The sequence below is a fragment of the Gadus macrocephalus genome, chromosome 7 (genome assembly GCF_031168955.1).
Source record: "Gadus macrocephalus chromosome 7, ASM3116895v1".
NCBI lineage: Eukaryota > Metazoa > Chordata > Actinopteri > Gadiformes > Gadidae > Gadus > Gadus macrocephalus.
Window position 1 is genome coordinate 9,628,983 of NC_082388.1, and position 20,399 is coordinate 9,649,381.

At 43.6% G+C, this 20,399-nt stretch overlaps 1 protein-coding gene and 1 long non-coding RNA gene across 2 annotated transcripts in view; one reads left to right on the top strand and one right to left on the bottom strand.

Annotated features, from left to right (window-relative positions):
• The window catches only part of stk10 (serine/threonine kinase 10), a 42,605-nt gene extending 26,954 nt beyond the window's left edge, over nt 1–15,651 (bottom strand). The window contains exons 1-2 of the mRNA XM_060056449.1: nt 15,097–15,651; nt 2,733–2,897 (exon numbers count right to left, since the gene is read on the bottom strand). Coding sequence (XP_059912432.1) covers nt 2,733–2,897; nt 15,097–15,255 — 324 coding nt within the window. The 5' untranslated portion in view covers nt 15,256–15,651. The remainder of the gene's footprint in view (nt 1–2,732; nt 2,898–15,096) is intronic.
• A 4,701-nt stretch (nt 15,652–20,352) lies between these two features.
• LOC132461369 (uncharacterized) overlaps nt 20,353–20,399 on the top strand; it is a 1,767-nt gene continuing 1,720 nt past the window's right edge. The window contains exon 1 of the long non-coding RNA XR_009526608.1: nt 20,353–20,399. This exon is cut by the window's right edge and continues 205 nt beyond it. This is a non-coding gene — a long non-coding RNA (uncharacterized LOC132461369).

The following is a 20,399-nucleotide window of genomic DNA, read 5'->3' on the forward strand; positions in this document are numbered from 1 at the left end:
TGTCTGTGACACACATCATAAAAAAGAGGGTTCCGGTAGCGAGGAAATCAGATCAGAAACCGTTGAACTGGCAAAAGCGCTGAATCGCTTCATCTCCTGAGCTAGCATTGTTAAAGTGCCCCGTACGCTGTGATACAACTACACACCGCTCTGATGGCCGCTAATCATGAACCACATCAAGGGGCTGCTATTGTTTCGACTCCTCTTTGTGTTTCATTCCAACCTTCTGCCCTAATTTGACCTACCCTCATACTTTTCTTAGCGCCAATCTCGACCATTGCTGTGGATCTAAGGCCCACTTGGTTACTCATGCATTAAGCAGCGCGGCCCGGGTTGGTAGACCACATTGTTCTTGCAGAAGAACACAAACAGCCCTTCTCTTGCCTGTGGTATTTCTCCAGCAGCCCCCCCCCCCCCCCTTGTAGTGTGTGTCCATCTGTCAGAAGGAGTGGGTAGGCAGTGGAATGTGCGGCGCTTGGCCAGCACAGCCAGTCCAGCTGAGAGGAACAGAAGGTACGGAGACAGACTGGGGTGGGGATCATCTTCTGTCATGGTGTGCTAGCCACCAGACTACTGTATGTCACATTGTGCAAAAACAGTCAATAATGTCTACTACAGGATGGGTAGTCTGTCATTCTGTGTTACGACACAGAATGTGTTTGGACAACGTGTTAGATGAACCTATCCCGACCCACTTATAACACCCATTACTGTTCCCACTGTACTGTAACCCCACCTCGGTTTTTACCAACAGAAGGCGAGATACAAGTGCATGCAGATGATTGGAGAGCTGGTTTTGAAAAGCAGCAATGGTTTAACTGTACGGGAAATGGGGGTTCGGCCAAGAGTTCATGGCCAGAAATAGTCAACAATGTCCACTCGGCAGACTCTGTTGCTGACTTTGAAGTTGTACATGAGACTTGAATTGTTTTCAATGTTCAGGGGCCATAGGTAGCTTACAGAGGTACGATTTTCCCCATGTGCCGGTGTTCTGAATTGGATATGAATGCTTAAGAAAGTTGATTGTTCAACACAAAACAATACAAAGTGTAGCTTTTTCTGTACAGCACAGCCTTCAGTTTTATTTAGTGGAGTAAAAAATGAAATGAAGATGCAAACATTTTGTTCTTGATCTAGTTCTACGGTCATTTAATAAGCAATAAGACTTCTACACCATGAATTTGACAATTACGACAACCTATTACTAAATGTTATTGTTATTGCTGTTGTGGTCGTCGCAATGTATGTCATAGGAATTTTGCTGTCATCATTATGTAATGACTCGTAAAATCCTGTTTATTGATCATGGATTATAAATGGCATTTGAACTTTGAATCTATTGCCACTGTTCTAAGAAAGTTCCAACACTGACAACAACCCTAAGAAAGGTGCTGTAGGTCATATTCAAGAGTTATCACTTGATAGGCCTCTGATAGAAAATCCAAAGCCATTTGTTTTCAAATACTGAGTGAAATTCTCGGAACTGTGTGCTCCGGCCTGAACCCACACCTGCCTCTGTATGAAAAGATTTAGATTTAGACTGGTCCAAATCATTTCTGACCAATCACAGGACCTGTTTTGTTCAGCTTGCCTGTCAATCATAGGTGTGTGGAAGGCAATACTTCCGAATGGCGGAGAAATGGCGAGAGGGAGGGAGCAGAGAGGGGACTGGGGCATTTTTCTATCTTTACCAAATGCAGCTTTAACTCACCACGACTCTGAAGAAGCAGAAGGTGAAAGTAGCCTGCCCTGCCTTGCTTTTTAAAATCATGATTATTAAAGGAAATCACGATCACTCACACCTGATATGGGCACAACCGGACACATTAAAAACACACCAACATCTCAGTCACTATGCTGTCCTGTACCCAGATGCCCCACCCTTACTTCTGTGAACCCTGAACTGTCAAGTAGCTTTGAATTAATGCTACAAAACAACATGCGTGCCCAAACCCGGACAAAATATATTTTTCATGTTGAGCAACAGCATATCAAGTCCCCAGTGGGTACGAGTACCAACGGTCCTTTGGTTTTACACCACTTTGTAATCCGGAGATATTCAATGTCAACTTCTTGCGTGATTCATGGAGTTATTTTCCTTGGCCGTGGTGACTTGGCAGATTACAGAGTGAGGTGCACTGCGCTCAACAAGAGAGAGAGAGGAGGCAAGCGAGACGCATGTATAAAAATAACAAAAGGCCACACATAAGGCCGATCTGGATGATCCAGATAAGGTCATCGTGGGTCAGCATCCTCTCACTCTTAATTGTCTAAGTAATGTACACAATAGGCCACTAAGCCATCATCTTGCTGAAGCCTTCATGGGTTATTCATAGGAGTTCTTAGATCCAACTAATGAACTCCTAGGACTTACAGGTGAAACCAGCTGTTTGGAGGAATGGAGCAAACACTCTGCAAGCCTTTTACATTCTAAAACTCTCCTGTCTCCTCTTGGTTGTCCGAACCAAGTCATGATTGTTTCAAAATCTCCTTAAGTGTGTATAAAAGTTAAGCATTAACGTACAGTGAACAGTGGAATTCTACTGGACTAGTGGTAATAACTTGAAGTGCAACTCTGACTGGGGAATTGTTTGCATGATTCAACTTTACTGTTTGATCAGTTGTCAAGACGACCTGTCAATCAGCTCCAAAGACACATCGTCAGACAATGCAGACAAAGCTATAGGGGCAACAACTGCGAGACAAAGGAGAGAATGATGTTAGGGACTCACCCAGAGTTTGTTTTCATGGTAGAAAGCATCGAGTAGCTTTACGATGTAGTGGTGGTCACATTTAGCCAGGATGTCAATCTCCACCATGTAGTCCTCCAGCTCTTCCTCCGATTTGGTGTCAATGACTTTGGCTGCTGCCAGAACCTGTGTCTCCTTGTTCCTGGCCTGGGACAGACAAACAGAACCAACGTTAGAACCAGGCTAAGGATGTGTCGGGTGCTGGCTCTATCAATACATAATCATACACTTGAAATTACCTTGGAAATGTATGTATTATCAAAATACATAGGGCAATCCATCTTATTGATGCACACGACACAATGTAGGCCATATGCTTTTGATTGCAAAACTAGTTTTTATAGGAGAATTTTCCAACTGACCATTGACGTGTATGGAAGAATATCAGAAAGAAACAGTGGATTTGTTTATTTCCCGATGCAGTTCTCCTTTTTCATGAAGTTACAATTAAGCAATAGATCCCGCCAGGGCGGCTGTGGTATGTGCTCATTATACCACTGTTAAGGGGCGTTGTCCGGCCCCGACGCGCAGCGGAGGGCCGGCGACCCCCGGCCTTCACAGTGGTATAATGAGCACATACCACTGACTGAAGTGATCTATTGCTTTTATACAATGGTTACTGTTATGGCGAAACGAAAGTCATAGACACACTACATTTAAAAAGAAACAAAGAAAGTCAAAGTAGCCGTTTTGTTAAAGAATACAAAAAAGTAGTCCCTCCTGGCTGCCGCTATGCATCGACGGTCGCTATGCAACACACTTTAGCGTCCCTCCGAGAGAAGGCTCCGATAGAGCGGTTCGCCGGCAATTTATCCTATGGAGCAGTTCACTCGCCGATTTTAGACTTCAGTGAACTGTGCTATTGCTTTTATACAACTGTTAAAATTATGGCAAAATGACTTCACACACACACTAGTAAAAATAAGGTTTGACATTTGGTATGTAACGGTTTCCTCTTCAAGGCGCGGAGTGATACTTTCACAAAATGATCGGGCGTCATAGCAGTTATGTATACGCTCTTTATACAACAGTTGGGAACCAATCAGATCGCTGGATTTAGGTCCCCCATTGTATAATACTGCACGAATCACTCGATTACCGATAATAACATGGCCTACAAAGACCCTCCCATTCCTGTCAGATATACTTACATATGCAGCACGAGAACGAGAGGAAGTGGTTAGGTAGAAAACAAACTTGCCACAATCAGAGAGAAAGACAGGGGAGGCCCAGAGCATTGAACCATCTGACTTTATGCAGTAAAGCCTATTTAACCAACTGACTTCATGTAGCAGGGTCAGGGACTATTTTACCAACTGACTTAATGTAGCAGAAACTATTTAACCAACTGACTTCATGTAGCAGGGTCAGGGACTATTTTACCAACTGACTTAATGTAGCAGGGTCAGGGACTATTTCACCAACTGACTTAATGTAGCAGGGTCAGGGACTATTTCACCAACTGACTTCATGTAGCAGGGTACGGGACTGTTCAACCAACTGACTTCATGTCGCAGAAACTATTTAACCAACTGACTTCATATAGCAGAGACTATTTTACCAACTGACTTCATGTGGCGGTTTCAACCAACCAACCTCAGGTAGCAGAGACTATTCTTATTCAACCAACTTACCTCTGGTAGCGGAGACTATTCAAACAACTGACCTCAATTAGTATAGGCTATTCAACCAGCTGACTTCAATAAGAGACTATTCAACCAACTGACCTCAAGTAGTAAGGACTATTCAACCAGCTGACTTCAATTAGAGACTGTTCAACGTATACTTGTAGTAGTGACCTCAAAATGTATGGCTTTAAAATCCACAAAGAACCCTTGGTTTAAAAATAGGCTTGTAGCATTTTCACGCCACTTCATCTTATAGTACAATCAACACATCTTAACATGCGCACAGCTCCATTCCATTGCTTATTAAGGCAACAATGGAAGAAAGCAAATAGGATGACGGATTTGTTTTTTCTTCATTTAGACATTAGAGTACTGCTGCATTCAACCATATAGTACACAAGCAAACTGAGATGCACCATTCCAGTGATGTGAAATGCTAGTCTGGTGTGGAAGCAGTGAAATGTGGACATTGACTTGCCATAGGTTATGATTCCCTTGAAACTATGCCCAAGAGCCGCTCTGATAACCATACCAAAAGCAGTTTTGCCTTTCGTTTATCTGGAGTGAAATGACAGCAGCCCATTGTGTTGTGTGGTTCAGACTTGGAATGTGTTGAATGGAGGTTTCAGTTCTCCAGGGGAAGCGCTCCTGTATGAATCATAAGCTGCTAATACACATTCTAGGTTTTCAGGAAGTGATACCGCTATTTTGGTGAGTGTTGCATATAAAGGCAACCTTACACCAATTGTTATGCTTAACTTGTATACAACTAGTTGAATAAATCCAGAACCACACACTTTCAATCGATAATGTGTCTTTAAACGCGTTTCTTTAAGGGAAATATAACCACAAATCAAAAGATTGCACAGTAGAGCTTAGTTTCATCAAGATGGAACAAACTTGTATAGATTAGGCCTAAAAAAAAAAAAAGTTTGGTTCCTGTTGGTTGTCAGTTGAGGTCATGGGTAGGTAGGGAATTTTTTTTATTTTTTTATTTTATTTTTTCCAGCGGCAGCGAATGATCGATAGGTTGTTTTCATTTAAAAACGAGAAAATTCGCTCATCCTTGTACAGAATGAAGAGGTGCTGTACCAAAACGTGATTATAGTTTGCATAAAAAAAAAAAAAAGCTCATAAAATAATTTGGGTCGCACATAAATTGACAGGGTCGGTCGGAAACCGGAACCAAACAAAAATTTTTTTTAGGCCTTAGACAACCCATCCACGCTATGACCTTCTCAATTCATAGATTCTCATCAAAAGACGAATCATTGCTCCCTCAAAATAAATAAAATGTGTCTCAACACAAATAATCAAAAACAAAGCATGTTGCTCAAAGCACATGTCGTCTACTGTGTGGATAAGATGAACAACAGGAAGAGGAAGTCCACACCCTCTCATACCAAACGTGGAGCAGGAGGAACCACTACACACAATAGATGACACATGTTTCCAAAGCAACACACACACACACACACACACACACACACACACACACACACACACACACACACACACACACACACACACACACACACACACACACACACACACACACACACACACACACACACACACACACACACACACACACACACAATATTTAAATGCTGAAAATGTGATGGGGGGGGGGGGGGGATCAAAGCATTATTTATTTAATGACTTTAAATACATCATGTTGTGTGTTCTTGTGTGATATAATGGAGCTCAAGAGACTTCCCAGCTCTACTTGTCCAGCTTGGGAATGACTGAATGGGGGGTATTGATGACATTGATGAAGGTGTGGTATAAGCTATGTTGCATTGAGCTCTAGAATACCTCAGCAACACAGCACTTTGGTAGGAACAAACCATTCTAGTCGTGACTGAAACTAGCCTTTCCACACCTTCAGTATGCGCATGGCAAAAAATTATAAAAACATGGATTGAAAATACTTGACTTGATTGTTAAAGATATTGTGCCATCATGGAAATGTTGTGACATGGCTGGTTGAATGGCATCCGTGAGAAACACGGAAAGCCACCACTATGGTTGCACAATAAGTTAACACAGTATCACGGAGAGTGTTTCTTGAGTTTCAAAAAGCACAGGAAGTCACCAAACCCACGTAGACCGAGGAGGAGGAGGAGGTAATGAAGAGGATTATGATTGCAGCGATCAGTAGCGGATGGCTCCCGATTTTCCCAAAGTAACAATCCGCTGAATGTATTCAAAATTAAAGCAAATCCAAAAGTAATAGGGGTGCTAAAATGACAATGCACATCTGGATTGATCATGGTATTGCAATCTTAATCGCATGTGTAAAGTGTTCTTTATAGGAAGTACTGCAAAAAAATCGAGGGATGAGACAGCATGCAGCAGCTGGATCTTGAGACATATGGCAGGTGGCAAGATATAGCTGATGTGTGAAGAAGGGCCAGGTTGGTGTTTGTCTGCGAGAAAACATGCAACAACGTTCAAATAAACGGTGTGTGTGCGTGTGTGTGTCTGTGTCTGTGTCTGTGTGTGTGTGTGTGAAATGGACCTTGGTGCCAGACTGTGGGAAAACATCTGAACAAACACAAAATAGGGACCACAAGGCAGGGGCGGGCACACACACACACACACACACACACACACACACACACACACACACACACACACACACACACACACACACACACACACACACACACACACACACACACACACACACACACACACACACACACACACACACACACACACAAAATGGCAAAGCATCAATCATGTTAGGTGGTCAGGTGAGACGCATTTCACTACAGGCTAGGGAAACCTCACCAGACAACTGCCATTAGCCCTCCTCTCCCTACTCTTCTTATTCCTACTGTGTCAGGAGTCTTGTGGTTGACAGTGTGTAAAAAACACTAAAAACTAGGGCAGGGACTTGGGAATTCTTCCCAAAGGCCCTATAAATACAAGGCCTGCCACGGTGCCTTTCTGAACGCTACAGAGACATCCTTTTGGCTTTTTCTCCAAACACCCCAACTCTAATTAGAGCCCACTGTTGAGGGCTTCTGTGTTAAAATAGACAAGGGGTGGGCTTGCTTTTCTCCAGCGTTGCGTTAGCCAGGCCAGAGAGACCGTAGTAGAGGGTAAACAAACATGGTTTCCGTGGTCACCACGGGGTGGGGTCACCACGGGGCGGGGTCACCACTGCGTTAACACACGGACCCCCATGACTTCTCAAGTGATTTACAGCGGCTGACATGTGACCCAGACGCATCCCGGAGGCGGCGTTGAGTTGTGGACCCCTCCAGATATGAGGGGGAGGGAGTCTAACGGTTAAGAGCTTCGGTGGGGACGCGTGTTCACGTCATTGACGAGAAACCGATGTATATGCCACCGTGTCGCTGTAAATAACCAATAACATAATGTTAATGTTAATAATGGATGTCTCTGAAGAGACTACCCATGTCCATTAGAGATCACTCATGCATTATGCATGTACTGCAGACTCGATCTCCCCAGGGTGAAACACGCGGAACAGCGTCGGTCTAAGCCTAAGAGTGATTCTGGGAAGTGTGTGTCTGAGTGCAGGTTCAAAATTCTAAGCATGTGTAAGTACATTTTAAAGCAACACTGCACAGGGGAAATGACAGGGAGACGCCCAACAGTTTCTAGCGGTGTGACTTTAAGGCTTGTGTATGTGTGTGTGACTATATGGCCTGTGTGTGTGTGTGTGTGTGTGTGTGTGTGTGTGTGTGTGTGTGTGTGTCTTTATGGCCTGTGTGTGTGTGTGTGTGTGTGTGTGTGTGTGTGTGTGTGTGTGTGTGTGTGTGTGTGTGTGTGTGTGTGTGTGTGTGTGTGTGTGTGTGTGTGTGTGTGTGTGTGTGTGTGTGTCACAGACAAGGGGAGAGCTATGCATTAAGAAGAGCCATGAGTTCCTCAAACCTCTGCGACTTCACTAAGCCCATCGTCCCACAAAGGGACCGAAACATGTCACCCACCAAACTGGCTCTGACCGGCCCCGGGGTCGTCCGAGCACAAAGAACCGAGCAGGGGCCTCGCTTCAACAACAATCGTGTTGCGGATTCCACACTAAATGCTGGTACACAGATACGAGATGAAATGTGCGTGCGTGCCTACGACCGCAGTGTGTCTCTCAACACCTCTTAATCCACTTGGAATTTGCAGTGACGTAGTCAATTGTGATTTAAATGCCTGGTTGGTGGGTGGGTGGAGACGGTAGATTCACTACCACCTGACGAGTGGGTGTGTCGAGGTCAGGAGTGGGAAATAGGATATTTTTGTGTGTTCGGATGTAGTTTAAAGAGCATGGACTAACAAGAAAGAGAATAAAAGTATAGGCTGAAGACATGCCAACTCTTTAAGGGTTTAAGATTCATTATACCCATCATGATTGAGATATCAGGGACACATTTCCTTACTTTTACCATTCTCGTTTCAATACATGTGCTCACAAACTGCTTAGTGTTCTAGCACAATGAATCCAGGCGTTGTATGTAGGCCTATAAAGAACACTGCTCCAAAGTCGCATTTCCAAATTTTTGCAATAATGCTGAACACAACGCAACGCCAATCAGGGTTGGTTATTAAACTGCTACCCTGGCTGTCCTTGCTCATTTCCTTATTTCACATTTGGAATGGTCAGCAGAAATGTGTTTCAGAAAGTGAAGCACAATGTGCCGGGGTTGGACTGAATTGCCTCATCATTGTCACTGCAGTACGCCCTTTGGTTCCCCATCGTCTCTCCGCCCGCACTTGTAGATTTATGTTTGCCTTCAACCCACCTTCCCACTGACTGTAGAATGCATAAACAAACAGATGAAATGGACCCCCGGTTGCAGCTCAAGAAAGGGTTAAAACTGTATAAGGGTCAGTCAGTGACCTGTAACATAAGTGAACAAACATATGTGCAAGAACAGACGCTTATTTAGTGCCATATAGTCACACACACACACACACACACACACACACACACACACACACACACACACACACACACACACACACACACACACACACACACACACACACACACACACACACACACACACTTTATTATGTGGTGGCTAATATTTCCTTAATTCGCTCGAGGCAAAAGTGTAAAGTGGACAGGCTGGATCACTGCACATAACTATGGAGAGAAATGTCTCCGGGGTCATTAACCTTCAGGTTGTGCCTATGGTAGCACAGAGAGTGCTGATGCCTGCATTTTCTGCCTGCAGAAGGCGTGTTGCAGCCAGTGGTGTGTATGCATGTGAGTGAGTGAGTGTGTGTGCATGTGAGTAAGTGAGTGAGTGAGTGTGCATGTGACTGAGTCAGCTAGTGTGCGTGAGTGAGTGAGTTTGTGCATGTGAGTGAGTGAGTGAGTATGGTACCCTGTACATCTCCTTGCTTGTGTGAACACAAAGCTAATCCCCAAAGCGCTTGTGAAGACATGGGTTGGCCGCCCGTCCTCCTAATGCCCCAGAAGGAGTCCAGTAGGGCTAGCTGCTTGGCAGCCATTATGAGGACATGGTGTCGCGACAGCACAGGGCCCTGGTGTCACAGCCTTCGTGTCAAGCCTGTTTGTTTCCCCTGGCCTGCTGTCAACATGTGTTGTTACTAGGAGATCAGTTTGTGTGTGTGCAGGCTTAAATCCCCGCCAGCTGTAGGATATATTCTATGCATAGGCAGTGTTAGTGTATGACGGATAGTAGAGGTCTCTGTGGAAAACGCGTGTTATTTTGTCAATGGAGGACAGAGGTACATATTGAGAATAGTTTACTTTGTATTGTTCTCTATCGCTCATCCAACATCAGATATCTTTTGTTCCAATTAAGAAGGGTAATAAGTGTTTTCACAATGTGGGAAAATTTATCATTTATGGTGATGTGATATTTTTCTTGTAATCATAATCCTAGAAGTAAATATGGCGACCACCGTGGGGGCAGTACATAGCTCATTATAGATCGTGTATCTTCAAACTGTCCTTATTTTAATCAAAAGGAGGATCTTCAATACAACTTCATTTCTGAGATTGCTTCAATGTAAAACGAGACAGGGAAGAGAAAGAAAATGCAAAAAGGGTTGAATTACATTACTGAGTAATTTCAGTCAGAAGATTACCCCCACAAAACCTTCATATCCTGAATAATAACAGAAACCAACTGAGGGGTTGTTTATCTTGACACTCATTAACGCTTAGTTATTATTTCAACTGCGACAACATTATCTCTTACACACACACACACACACACACACACACACACACACACACACACACACACACACACACACACACACACACACACACACACACACACACACACACACACACACACACACACACACACACACACACACACACACGTTAGCTATGACAGGCATGAAACCGCCACGTGTCTTGTTTGTGAAACGTCCATATCTAAAAATCACCTGCGGCTGCCGAGGAATTTATATGGTGCAACAAGTACTGTAGCGACCGGAAGCCTGTTGAATCTTCTGTACATTTCATGATTATAATGCAGGTTTCTGAATATTTTCCAATGGTTAGATGGTTGGTCATGACTTATGATGAGTGGATAACGTATGACAAAACTTAATGAATAACCTCAAAGCAACATTTCAATGAATCATCTGTTTAGGCCCTTTGTTCAGAACAAAGCCCAAGAGTACGTGCCCTAACATTTATTTAAAAGCCCTTTCGGTCCATCTCAGCCCAGCCTTTTGTAACCTTTTCACTGGTGTCCCCTCATATCGACCGGTATAGCCTTCCATGGCACCAAAACCACCAGATCAAATGAAAGCCGCTGAGAAATGTGCTGCAGCATTAATGCAGAGAGGACGTGTGCCTGCTACGACAGACCTTTCAGAGAGGAAGCTGAGGGGGACTCCCACGCCCGCCCTGCCCCCCCCCCCGGAGAGAGGGCTCTTATCGGGCAGGCCCCACGCGGCTGCTCCTCTAGATTAGAGACCCTTAAGACGGCCACGTCTCCTGGTCCTCTGGCATAGGCTCTGCCAAGGGTCAACGGTACCAAGGACTCAGATCTACATAAACACGAGTAGAAGAGTGTATTCAAATGTAGCCTTGAGCTTGATAGACTTGCTAAAAGGAGGGTATGGGCCAGGTTTTTGGGCCCCATATCAAATCGAGCAGTTCATTTCCAGCGAAGCCATGGCTTCACATGGCAAATGAGTACAAAACTCCTACTCTGAAAAGTCTGAATGACCAAAAAAAAAAAAGTCTGGTTCTAACGCTTGGAGGAAATGGTTATGGGCAGTCAGCAGCCACTGCGCAAACACACGGAGCACAGAGTCTTAACTGCAGGGCTGTGTGCATTCTCCTCTCCCTGCGGATGCAACTTGCGGCAACAGCAGGGCCACCGAGTGTCTATGGAGACGCTGTCTCTGAAGCTGCAGCGGTGCGCGTGGGCCCTGAATGAACTGAAGGAACCATTTGACTCCTCATGCTTCTATGTCAGACACGAGTATTATTTCACAACCAAACAAGACCTCACCTGTACAGCAGCGCACGCACGCACGCACGCACACGCACACACACACAACAATATTTGGTCATGACTTGAAAGAGTGAACTAAAGGATAGTGGAAATTAATGTGGGGGGGGGGAGCAGGAGGCTTCAGAGAGCAGGTCAAATATGAGGCTGAACTGCCCATGCACGGTAAACATGCACCCTACAGCCCCCAACTCAACTTTAAATCAACTACTTTTAAAGAGCAGCGTTTTTGACAAAACATGATTAACTGGAATGAAAAGCACTGCTGCTATTGACATGTTGGCTCTCATAGTGATAAGGATTATAAACATCCCACTGGTATAGTGTTCTGGTATAGTGTGTTCTGCATAAGCTCACTGGAGACCAGTATGGAATGTGCCCCTGGCCAAGAGAGGTACAACGAAACGGCTTTTGGCAAACTTGTACATCGCCCAAGGTTGTTTACATGAACGGGTTTTGTAATCAATGCTGGTGCCACATTGACACACACACACACACACACACACACACACACACACACACACACACACACACACACACACACACACACACACACACACACACACACACACACACACACACACACACACACACACACACACACACACACACACACACACACACACACACGTTATTGATTGCATTTAAATGTCATTGAATTGAAGCACTCTGAAACAACACTGATGTCCACACTGAGAGAGAAAGTGTTTCCATGACTAAAGACACACATGGAGTGTGGGGGGGGGGCGTTGAATGAGGATGATAGCCCTGATGTTTGAGAGCACACAGGAAGTCCACCCCTGAAGCCTTCCCACAACTTCCTGCCGACAGTCCAATCCCCCTCGTTCTCCCTTGTGGAGCATTGAGGCCAGATGACGGCAGGTGGAGGCCAGCCCCACCACTGTCTACACTGGGCAGACTAAGGTCTTTGATATTCTGCAGCCATCACTGGAGCCATCACTACTTAGGGTCAAATCCATTTGTTATCATGAGTAGATTGATGAAATCAAGAATTTAGGTTTAAGGATCTTACCACGCTACAGTGGGAAATAAAAGGGGAAGGGGTGCTGGGTTAGTGACCATTTAGTCAAGGGAAACCAAACTACTTGATTGCCATGAAGGTGTCGTGCAGTCTATGCAGGTTTCATTCCAACGACTTAACCAGATGATTATCACACACACACACACACACACACACACACACACACACACACACACACACACACACACACACACACACACACACACACACACACACACACACACACACACACACACACACACACACACACACACACACACACACACACACACAGTCTCCTGCCCTCCTGTCGTGTCAGGGTTCTAATGAATTGGCTGACAGTTGACAATGCAAAACTCCCTCTGAAGTGTTCCTTGTGGGCCAGTTTTATACAGTCCCCAGTGTCTATGTCCCGACCCCTGGACAGGCCAGACGTCTTTCCTCAGTTGAGGGGAAAAGCAGGGGGGGGGGGGGGGGGTTGGAAATGACCTGTCATTCCCCTAAGAGAGAGGCAGGTGATGACAGGTCAAACGTTGGTTTGCAGTCAACACGCGGACAAACAAATGTAACATGCAAGTGTTGGATGCACTGAGAAGAACAAAGAGGGGGGGGGGGGGGGGGGGTGTAGTGTGTGTGTGTGTGTGTGTGTGTGTGTGTGTGTGTGTGTGTGTGTGTGTGTGTGTGTGTGTGTGTGTGTGTGTGTGTGTGTGTGTGTGTGTGTGTGTGTGTGTGTGTGTGTGTGTGTCCTATAGATAAATAATGGAGGTATTCCTGCCTGCACATCTGTGAAATGGATATAAAGGCCTAGTAAAACATCAACACCCGCAACAACACACAGATATCCCTTGGAGAGAGTGGACGGACGTCCCTTTGCCCATTTCAGCCCCTGTTCAACTTCAAACAATCCCTTTTTGCATTAAATTACTTTGAAAAAACGATTTGATTTAAGGCTGAATACAGACGGATTAGCAACAGCCATGTATGGTCGGGGTCCTAACATATTGATTGTTGTGTATCATCAGTGCAAGTACATGATTTTCAAGATTTCCGTACATTAGGTCGCAGCTTATCTGGCTTAGAATCAGTTCTTGATGTTGGAATAAATCGTTGAACACTCCCAACAAGGGAGTCCCCATCAGTTCAAATAATTTAACACAACAGGATTAACATGAGACTTTAGCTCCACAGGACCACATAGCTCATGGTCAGCTCATATCCAGCGCTACCTCATAGGGCGACTCTGATAAACACATACTCTACTGCATCATACCTTTTTTCTTAGGATGACCTGTGCGTTCGTTTACTCAGCGCATGCACAGCATCCAATCACAACAAAACACACCCCAAAGAAGTAGACTCCCTTAATAAAGAGCCACTTGTTCTGCTTTTACACTGACTGCCATGCAAGTAAGGCATCACTTCTTCCACAAACCTCTGCCCACAGTCAAAGAAGCCTATGTGCTCCGCTGAGCAACGCATTGGCGTCTCCTCACCCATGGCCACTGGACACTGCACACGCAGAGCCTTACGAATCCAAATGACAAATTAGTCCATTGAATTATTAAAAAGACTGGTAAGAATATATTGGCAGCAGTGGAAACAGAGGGAGAACCTCGAAAGCCTGAGATATCCCCTGTAAGGAGGAATAATAACTTCACGTTTCACCTGATGGACTCTGATACACCCCATAGTGCATAGATCAGACATCCATTTCCAGATGTTATCCAGATGGGGCTCTGTGTAAAGCATGTTTTCAAACTGACAACCCGTAGAAAACCACAACAAACGCACCAGCCGGTTCTAGTAGTCTATAGGAGGCTAGGAGACCGCCAGGCTTGATACAACACGCCTGAGAGTGTTAACACTCAGTCCTATAGACACAACAGCATGGTGACACGTTACCAGTCAGTCCTATAGACACAACAGCATGGGGACACGTTACCAGTCAGTCATTATAGACAGCTCAGCATTGGGACACGTTACCAGTCTGTCCTTATAGACACCACAGCATGCTGACACGTTACCAGTCTGTCCTTATAGACATCAAAGCATGGGGACACGTCAAAGCATGGGGATATTTGATACTTGACAAGTTACCTTGTACACCACACCATAGACACGTTACCTTGTACACCACAGCATGGGGTCTACACGTTGCCTTGTACAGTAAGGGGTTACACGTTACCTTGTACAATACGGGGTTTACACGTTACCTTGTACACCTTCCCGAAGGCTCCGTCCCCCAGCTCGCCGATGATCTCCCACAGGTCGTTGGGGTTGATGTCCCGGTGAACATGTTCGTACTGTTTAACCCGTTTCTTAATATCGATGGTTGGCAGCCGTAAGATCTTACTGAACCTGGCGAACGCCATGGTGTCGCAGGAACGCGGATAAAGAACTAAAACCTAGAAGTTCGCAAACGAACGAACCCGCGCGCCGACGCGCAGCCGCGGTGAAGATCCTTAAATACCGAATGCACGCTTCAATTATTCCACGTCTTGAGAGGAAAAGTTACAATGAGAACTAAAACGTGTGGAGGTGGTTATTCTTCTACCAGGCGTTCCATTTCAAACTATCGGAGGTAAAAGGTGTTCAGGTGAGTCTCTGAATCAGGAGACCCACTATCTGCTCCCAGGCGCGCGCTGCCACCTGCCGCTCTAAACACATTCAACAATCAACTGCTGCCAAGGCAACTGGTGCGACTGCTTACCCATGGTCCCGACAGCCAGCCCCGCCCTCTACTTCAACGCCCCGCCACTGCCGTCGTGGAAAGGGAGTTCGTTGAACATGAATCGTTTTTTTTTAATGCAATGACGAATGATTAAAACGAACTCTACTTCCTTGTTGGGGTGCTGGACTCGGTCACTGGTGCAGGGGTTGGGGTGCTGGGCGGGGTCACTGATGCAGGGGTTGGGGTGCTGGGCGGGGTCACTGGTGAAGCGGTTGGGGTGCTGGGCGGGGTCGCTGGTGCAGGGGTTGGGGTGTTGCTGCCCAGTTTAATGACAAAGGAGGATAGTGGAAGTTTCTCGATCATTGCAAGCCGGTATCGGTTTCACCCTGTTGCTAACTTGGTGACACACGTAAAAAGTACTTCTGACTCCTTGAAGACCAACTCGGGTATTTATTATTCTTAAATGTGCCTATAAATATCTCAAAGCTGTAAACATAATCCTAGACAGCATCACAGTGCCATCTGGTGGACTATTTGTGTCATTGCCTCACTGACTGTATTACTGTATAGGGATATAGATAATTAGATAATAATAATAATAATAATAATAATAATAATAATAATAATAATAATAATAATAATAATAATAATAATAAGCAACATCTTGGCTGGATCAAATCCTTCATATGTTCTGGGTTAATAAATGACATATATTCATTATGAATCAATCAATAGACACATATTTTGAAATCCATTTTGAGATTTTTTTATTTGACAATGACAACCTAATCTTACTCTTTCGATGTCATAGACCACAATTCTGATTATGTAATAATGGTAAAGTTCCATGACGTCGTGACTGAAGAAGTGTTTGCATGTATTTTGATTCACTGTCAATGTTTCACCTTTTTCATTCACATTTTTTTAAGATACAATTCCAAAAGATGATTTTGTATTCCTCTTTTTAGTGAACATTAGCATGGGTGCCTAAACGTATGCCAACCACTGTAATACTGTTTTATATATCATGATTTGCAACTTTTTATAGAACATGAACACTACCCTTTGTCACCAGGAGAGTGAAGCTAGTCAGCAAACCAATTTTTTACAGGCATATGATCATTTTAGGCTTACATAATTTAATCTTGCATTTCTAAGTCTGTTCAATGCAATATTTTGACACCACCTCAAAATTGTGCAATTTTTGTACACACTTATTTTCATTCACTAATCAGTCTATAAAAAGGCAAGGGACATACGAGCCTACGTGTCTAAAGTAAACTAAATCAAAGTTAGACTAAACAACCCACAAACCAACAAAACCTGGAACTGTGGTGCCTACCCACTATGCATAATAGTGGGTAGGCACCCACTACCCACTATGCACAATACTTTTTCTTATCGTCACTTATGATCCAAATATCTGTTTGTTTTTTTTGTATGTGTTTGTTATTTCAAATCAATGTTAGTCATGCACTAGAGTTACATTTCCATAGGAATTCATCAGTCTGTTGAAGTCATGTTTATAAGGCTGTGGCATAGCGGCGAGATGGTTCAAATGAACTATTGCTATCTGACAATCCACAGCATTATTTTATTAGTGAGAGTCGGGGCATTAGCACAATGGTTGCAATGTAAATTGAAGATGAGGAACGTAACCCTAATCAATTGTATTCCTCTCTTCTGAACTGTTTTCATGTCATCAAAAAGGGCTGCAAGGCTCTTTTGAAAACCGTGTATAGTATTTATTTAATCACAACACAAAGAAACAAATAGTATTACCTCCAAATAGATATGTGAAAACACATATTCTGATTTAAAAATATACGATATATCCACCCTCCTGGCCTCGCTCGCTACTTTTAATTTTCCTTTTCTGTCTCTCTACTGTCAGTAGATCCAAGCTCATTGAGGGCATTCCTACAAACCAAGAGAAGAATGGGATTTTGTGTTTATATGTGTGTGTGTGTGTGTGTGTGTGTGTGTGTGTGTGTGTGTGTGTGTGTGTGTGTGTGTGTGTGTGTGTGTGTGTGTGTGTGTGTGTGTGTGTGTGTGTGTGTGTGTGTGTTTGAACAGGCACTTGTGCCCAGCATAAAAAGGTCCTATAAAAGCCTCAACGTTACATTAGGTGATGAATTGACTCGCAGGCTGAGCTGTGATATATGTCACTCTCTAAAAAGAGCACAGCATTGATGAGCAAACAGGAAATGAGAAAATGAGAAAAAGAGTGCAACAGAGCAATAATCCGGACGAACTCCGTAATTATAGAGGAATTTATGTAATTTGAACTGAATAAACAAATGAATTCAAACATTGGAGGAATGCAATGTATTTGTATTTACTAATCATTAATAGTTCAAAACAAAAGGATAGTGGGTGGAGATATGGAGGGACAATGAAACATATAAGGACGTTTCAATACCATATTTTGCATACAATGCCTCATAATAAATAAAAAATAAAAAATACCTTTTGTTGTTGTCTATTACTAGAGATTATTATCAGTTGCTGGAGCTGGTCCAAAAAGTCCTACTTATTCTCAATAAAAGTGAATTAACTGGTTAAATAAAGAGAGCACTAGACTTTAGGGAATCTCTCTCCCGTAACATTATGTTTGTGTGATGTTGGAGAGAAAGAGGTTTCACTTAATGCAGAGATGCAATTGGTCATAATCTGCATCATGAACCCTTTTTAATAAGGTCAGATTTCCCATTGTGTATCCTGTTAAAATAGCATGCTGGTTAAGTCTCACTTCATCCTCACTAGACTCTGGGGCGCATCATACCTTAGGCTACTGCTCCCTCTTTCGTATCCCCAAAATCACTTATATTATGGGCTGTGAATGTTTGGATTCTAGAGCAACTGGAGGACAGTTTGAACGCCCGCAGTCTTAGAACGTATCTTTAGAAGTTGTGTATTATTTAACATGGATTTATTTGTTAAGCTATTTAACCTGGATTCATTTTTTAAGCTGTGGGCAAGTGGAAGGTGAGTTTGAGGGTTCATGTTTAGAGTACCGGTAAATAAAAAGAAAGTGTGACCCTTAACTAAAATGTTGTCATTTCAGAAACCACCATTATGCTTTTTTTTAATCATTCCTGAGGCATAAACTTAACTTCAATATCATCATTCAATTTAATATGATATGTTATGATATCCATAATAATAATGTATTATGATGCCATACAACGTGAACAAATGTGGTGTAACCCGAAGTCATAGAACATGATGGAATGTGCTTTAAGGGGTTGTGATCTGATGTGATCTGATGAGTTGTGGTCTGCTCTGATTTGATCTGTTGTGATCTGATGTGATCTGATGAGTTGTGGTCTGCTCTGATTTGATCTGTTGTGATCTGATGTGATCTGATGAGTTGTGGTGTGATCTGATTTGATCTGTTGTGATCTGATGCGCTATAAGGTGATGTGATGAGTTGTGGTGTGATCTGATTTGATCTGTTGTGATCTGATGTGATCTGATGAGTTGTGGTCTGCTCTGATTTGATCTGTTGTGATCTGATGTGATCTGATGAGTTGTGGTGTGATCTGATTTGATCTGTTGTGATCTGATGCGCTATAAGGTGATGTGATGAGTTGTGTTGCGATCTGATGTGATGTGATCTTATCGGATCTTGATCGGATGACATGTGATCCGATGTGAACGGATGTTTTCTGACTGGCTGGTGCCCCGCCTCTTGGCCTCACTGGGACTGGATGACGTAGAGCCTTCTCAGGGCCCGGGGCCGTTCAGGCACACAGAACATCCAGCTCCCACGGGAGCGTCCATGGCTACGCGGGCCTTCACAGGCCTGCTCAGCACCAGTGGAGGGATGGAGGGAGGTTTTACCTTGGCAGACTCAGGGCTTGAGAACAACTACCTCAGGGCAAGGGAGGAATGAGGGGGGATGTACTTGCATTTAGGTGGATTTCAGAGTAAAGTTGGGATGACTTTTTATCAAATTCCTTTACTAAAAAACTATTTTTCAATATTGATAGGTAGATAGAGTAGTATATAGTAGATATAGTAGATAGTATTATACAATGATAATAATATGTATATACATCTATTCTATATACGTATATACATATATATGTGTAATTATTATATGATTATTTGTAGAATACATGCTTAAAAACATCACCAAATCACAACCATTTCAGGAACAAACAATAGCGATAATCAAAGATGAATGGTAGATTAATACGTCTAACTGTTATAGTAATACAATAGAAAAACTGCAACTGAAAATACCTGAATAAATATTGAGTGTGACTTAACAATTGGCACACACATGTACATGCATGCCGAGGTACAAGTCTGGAACGTATGCCATCGGGTGGCTCTGTGTATAAGGCCAAAATGGACGTCATCCTTTATTCATTCATTAATCTGATTTAAGCATTGTATACCGCACACAAATCCGTATCAGATACTAAAAAAAGACATTAAAAAAATAAGAAAAATGCATTTAAAAAAACTTCCTAGACGTCAAATGTATTTCTTACTTCTGTGTTCTCCTGTAATATTTGTATTTTTTAATAGTAATAAGATAACCAACATAAATCACACATTGTTTTTTCATATTTTATCCCCAAATGCATTTTCTACATTCTACCTTTGCTTCCACTTAGCGTTTCGGGTCACGCTTTTGCTGAGCTGCCCGCTGGCTATCGCCGAGTCATGGAAGGAAAGCACGTTGGTGGAGCAGGTCAGTGGGTAGCAGCCCTGTGGTGGTTCCCAGCGGGGGCCGGTGACCGCAGGGGCCAGTGACCTGAGTGTACGGGGGGGGGGGGGGGGCTGCACTAGCACTGCAGCAAATTCACAGGCACAGTCAGGTAGACAAGC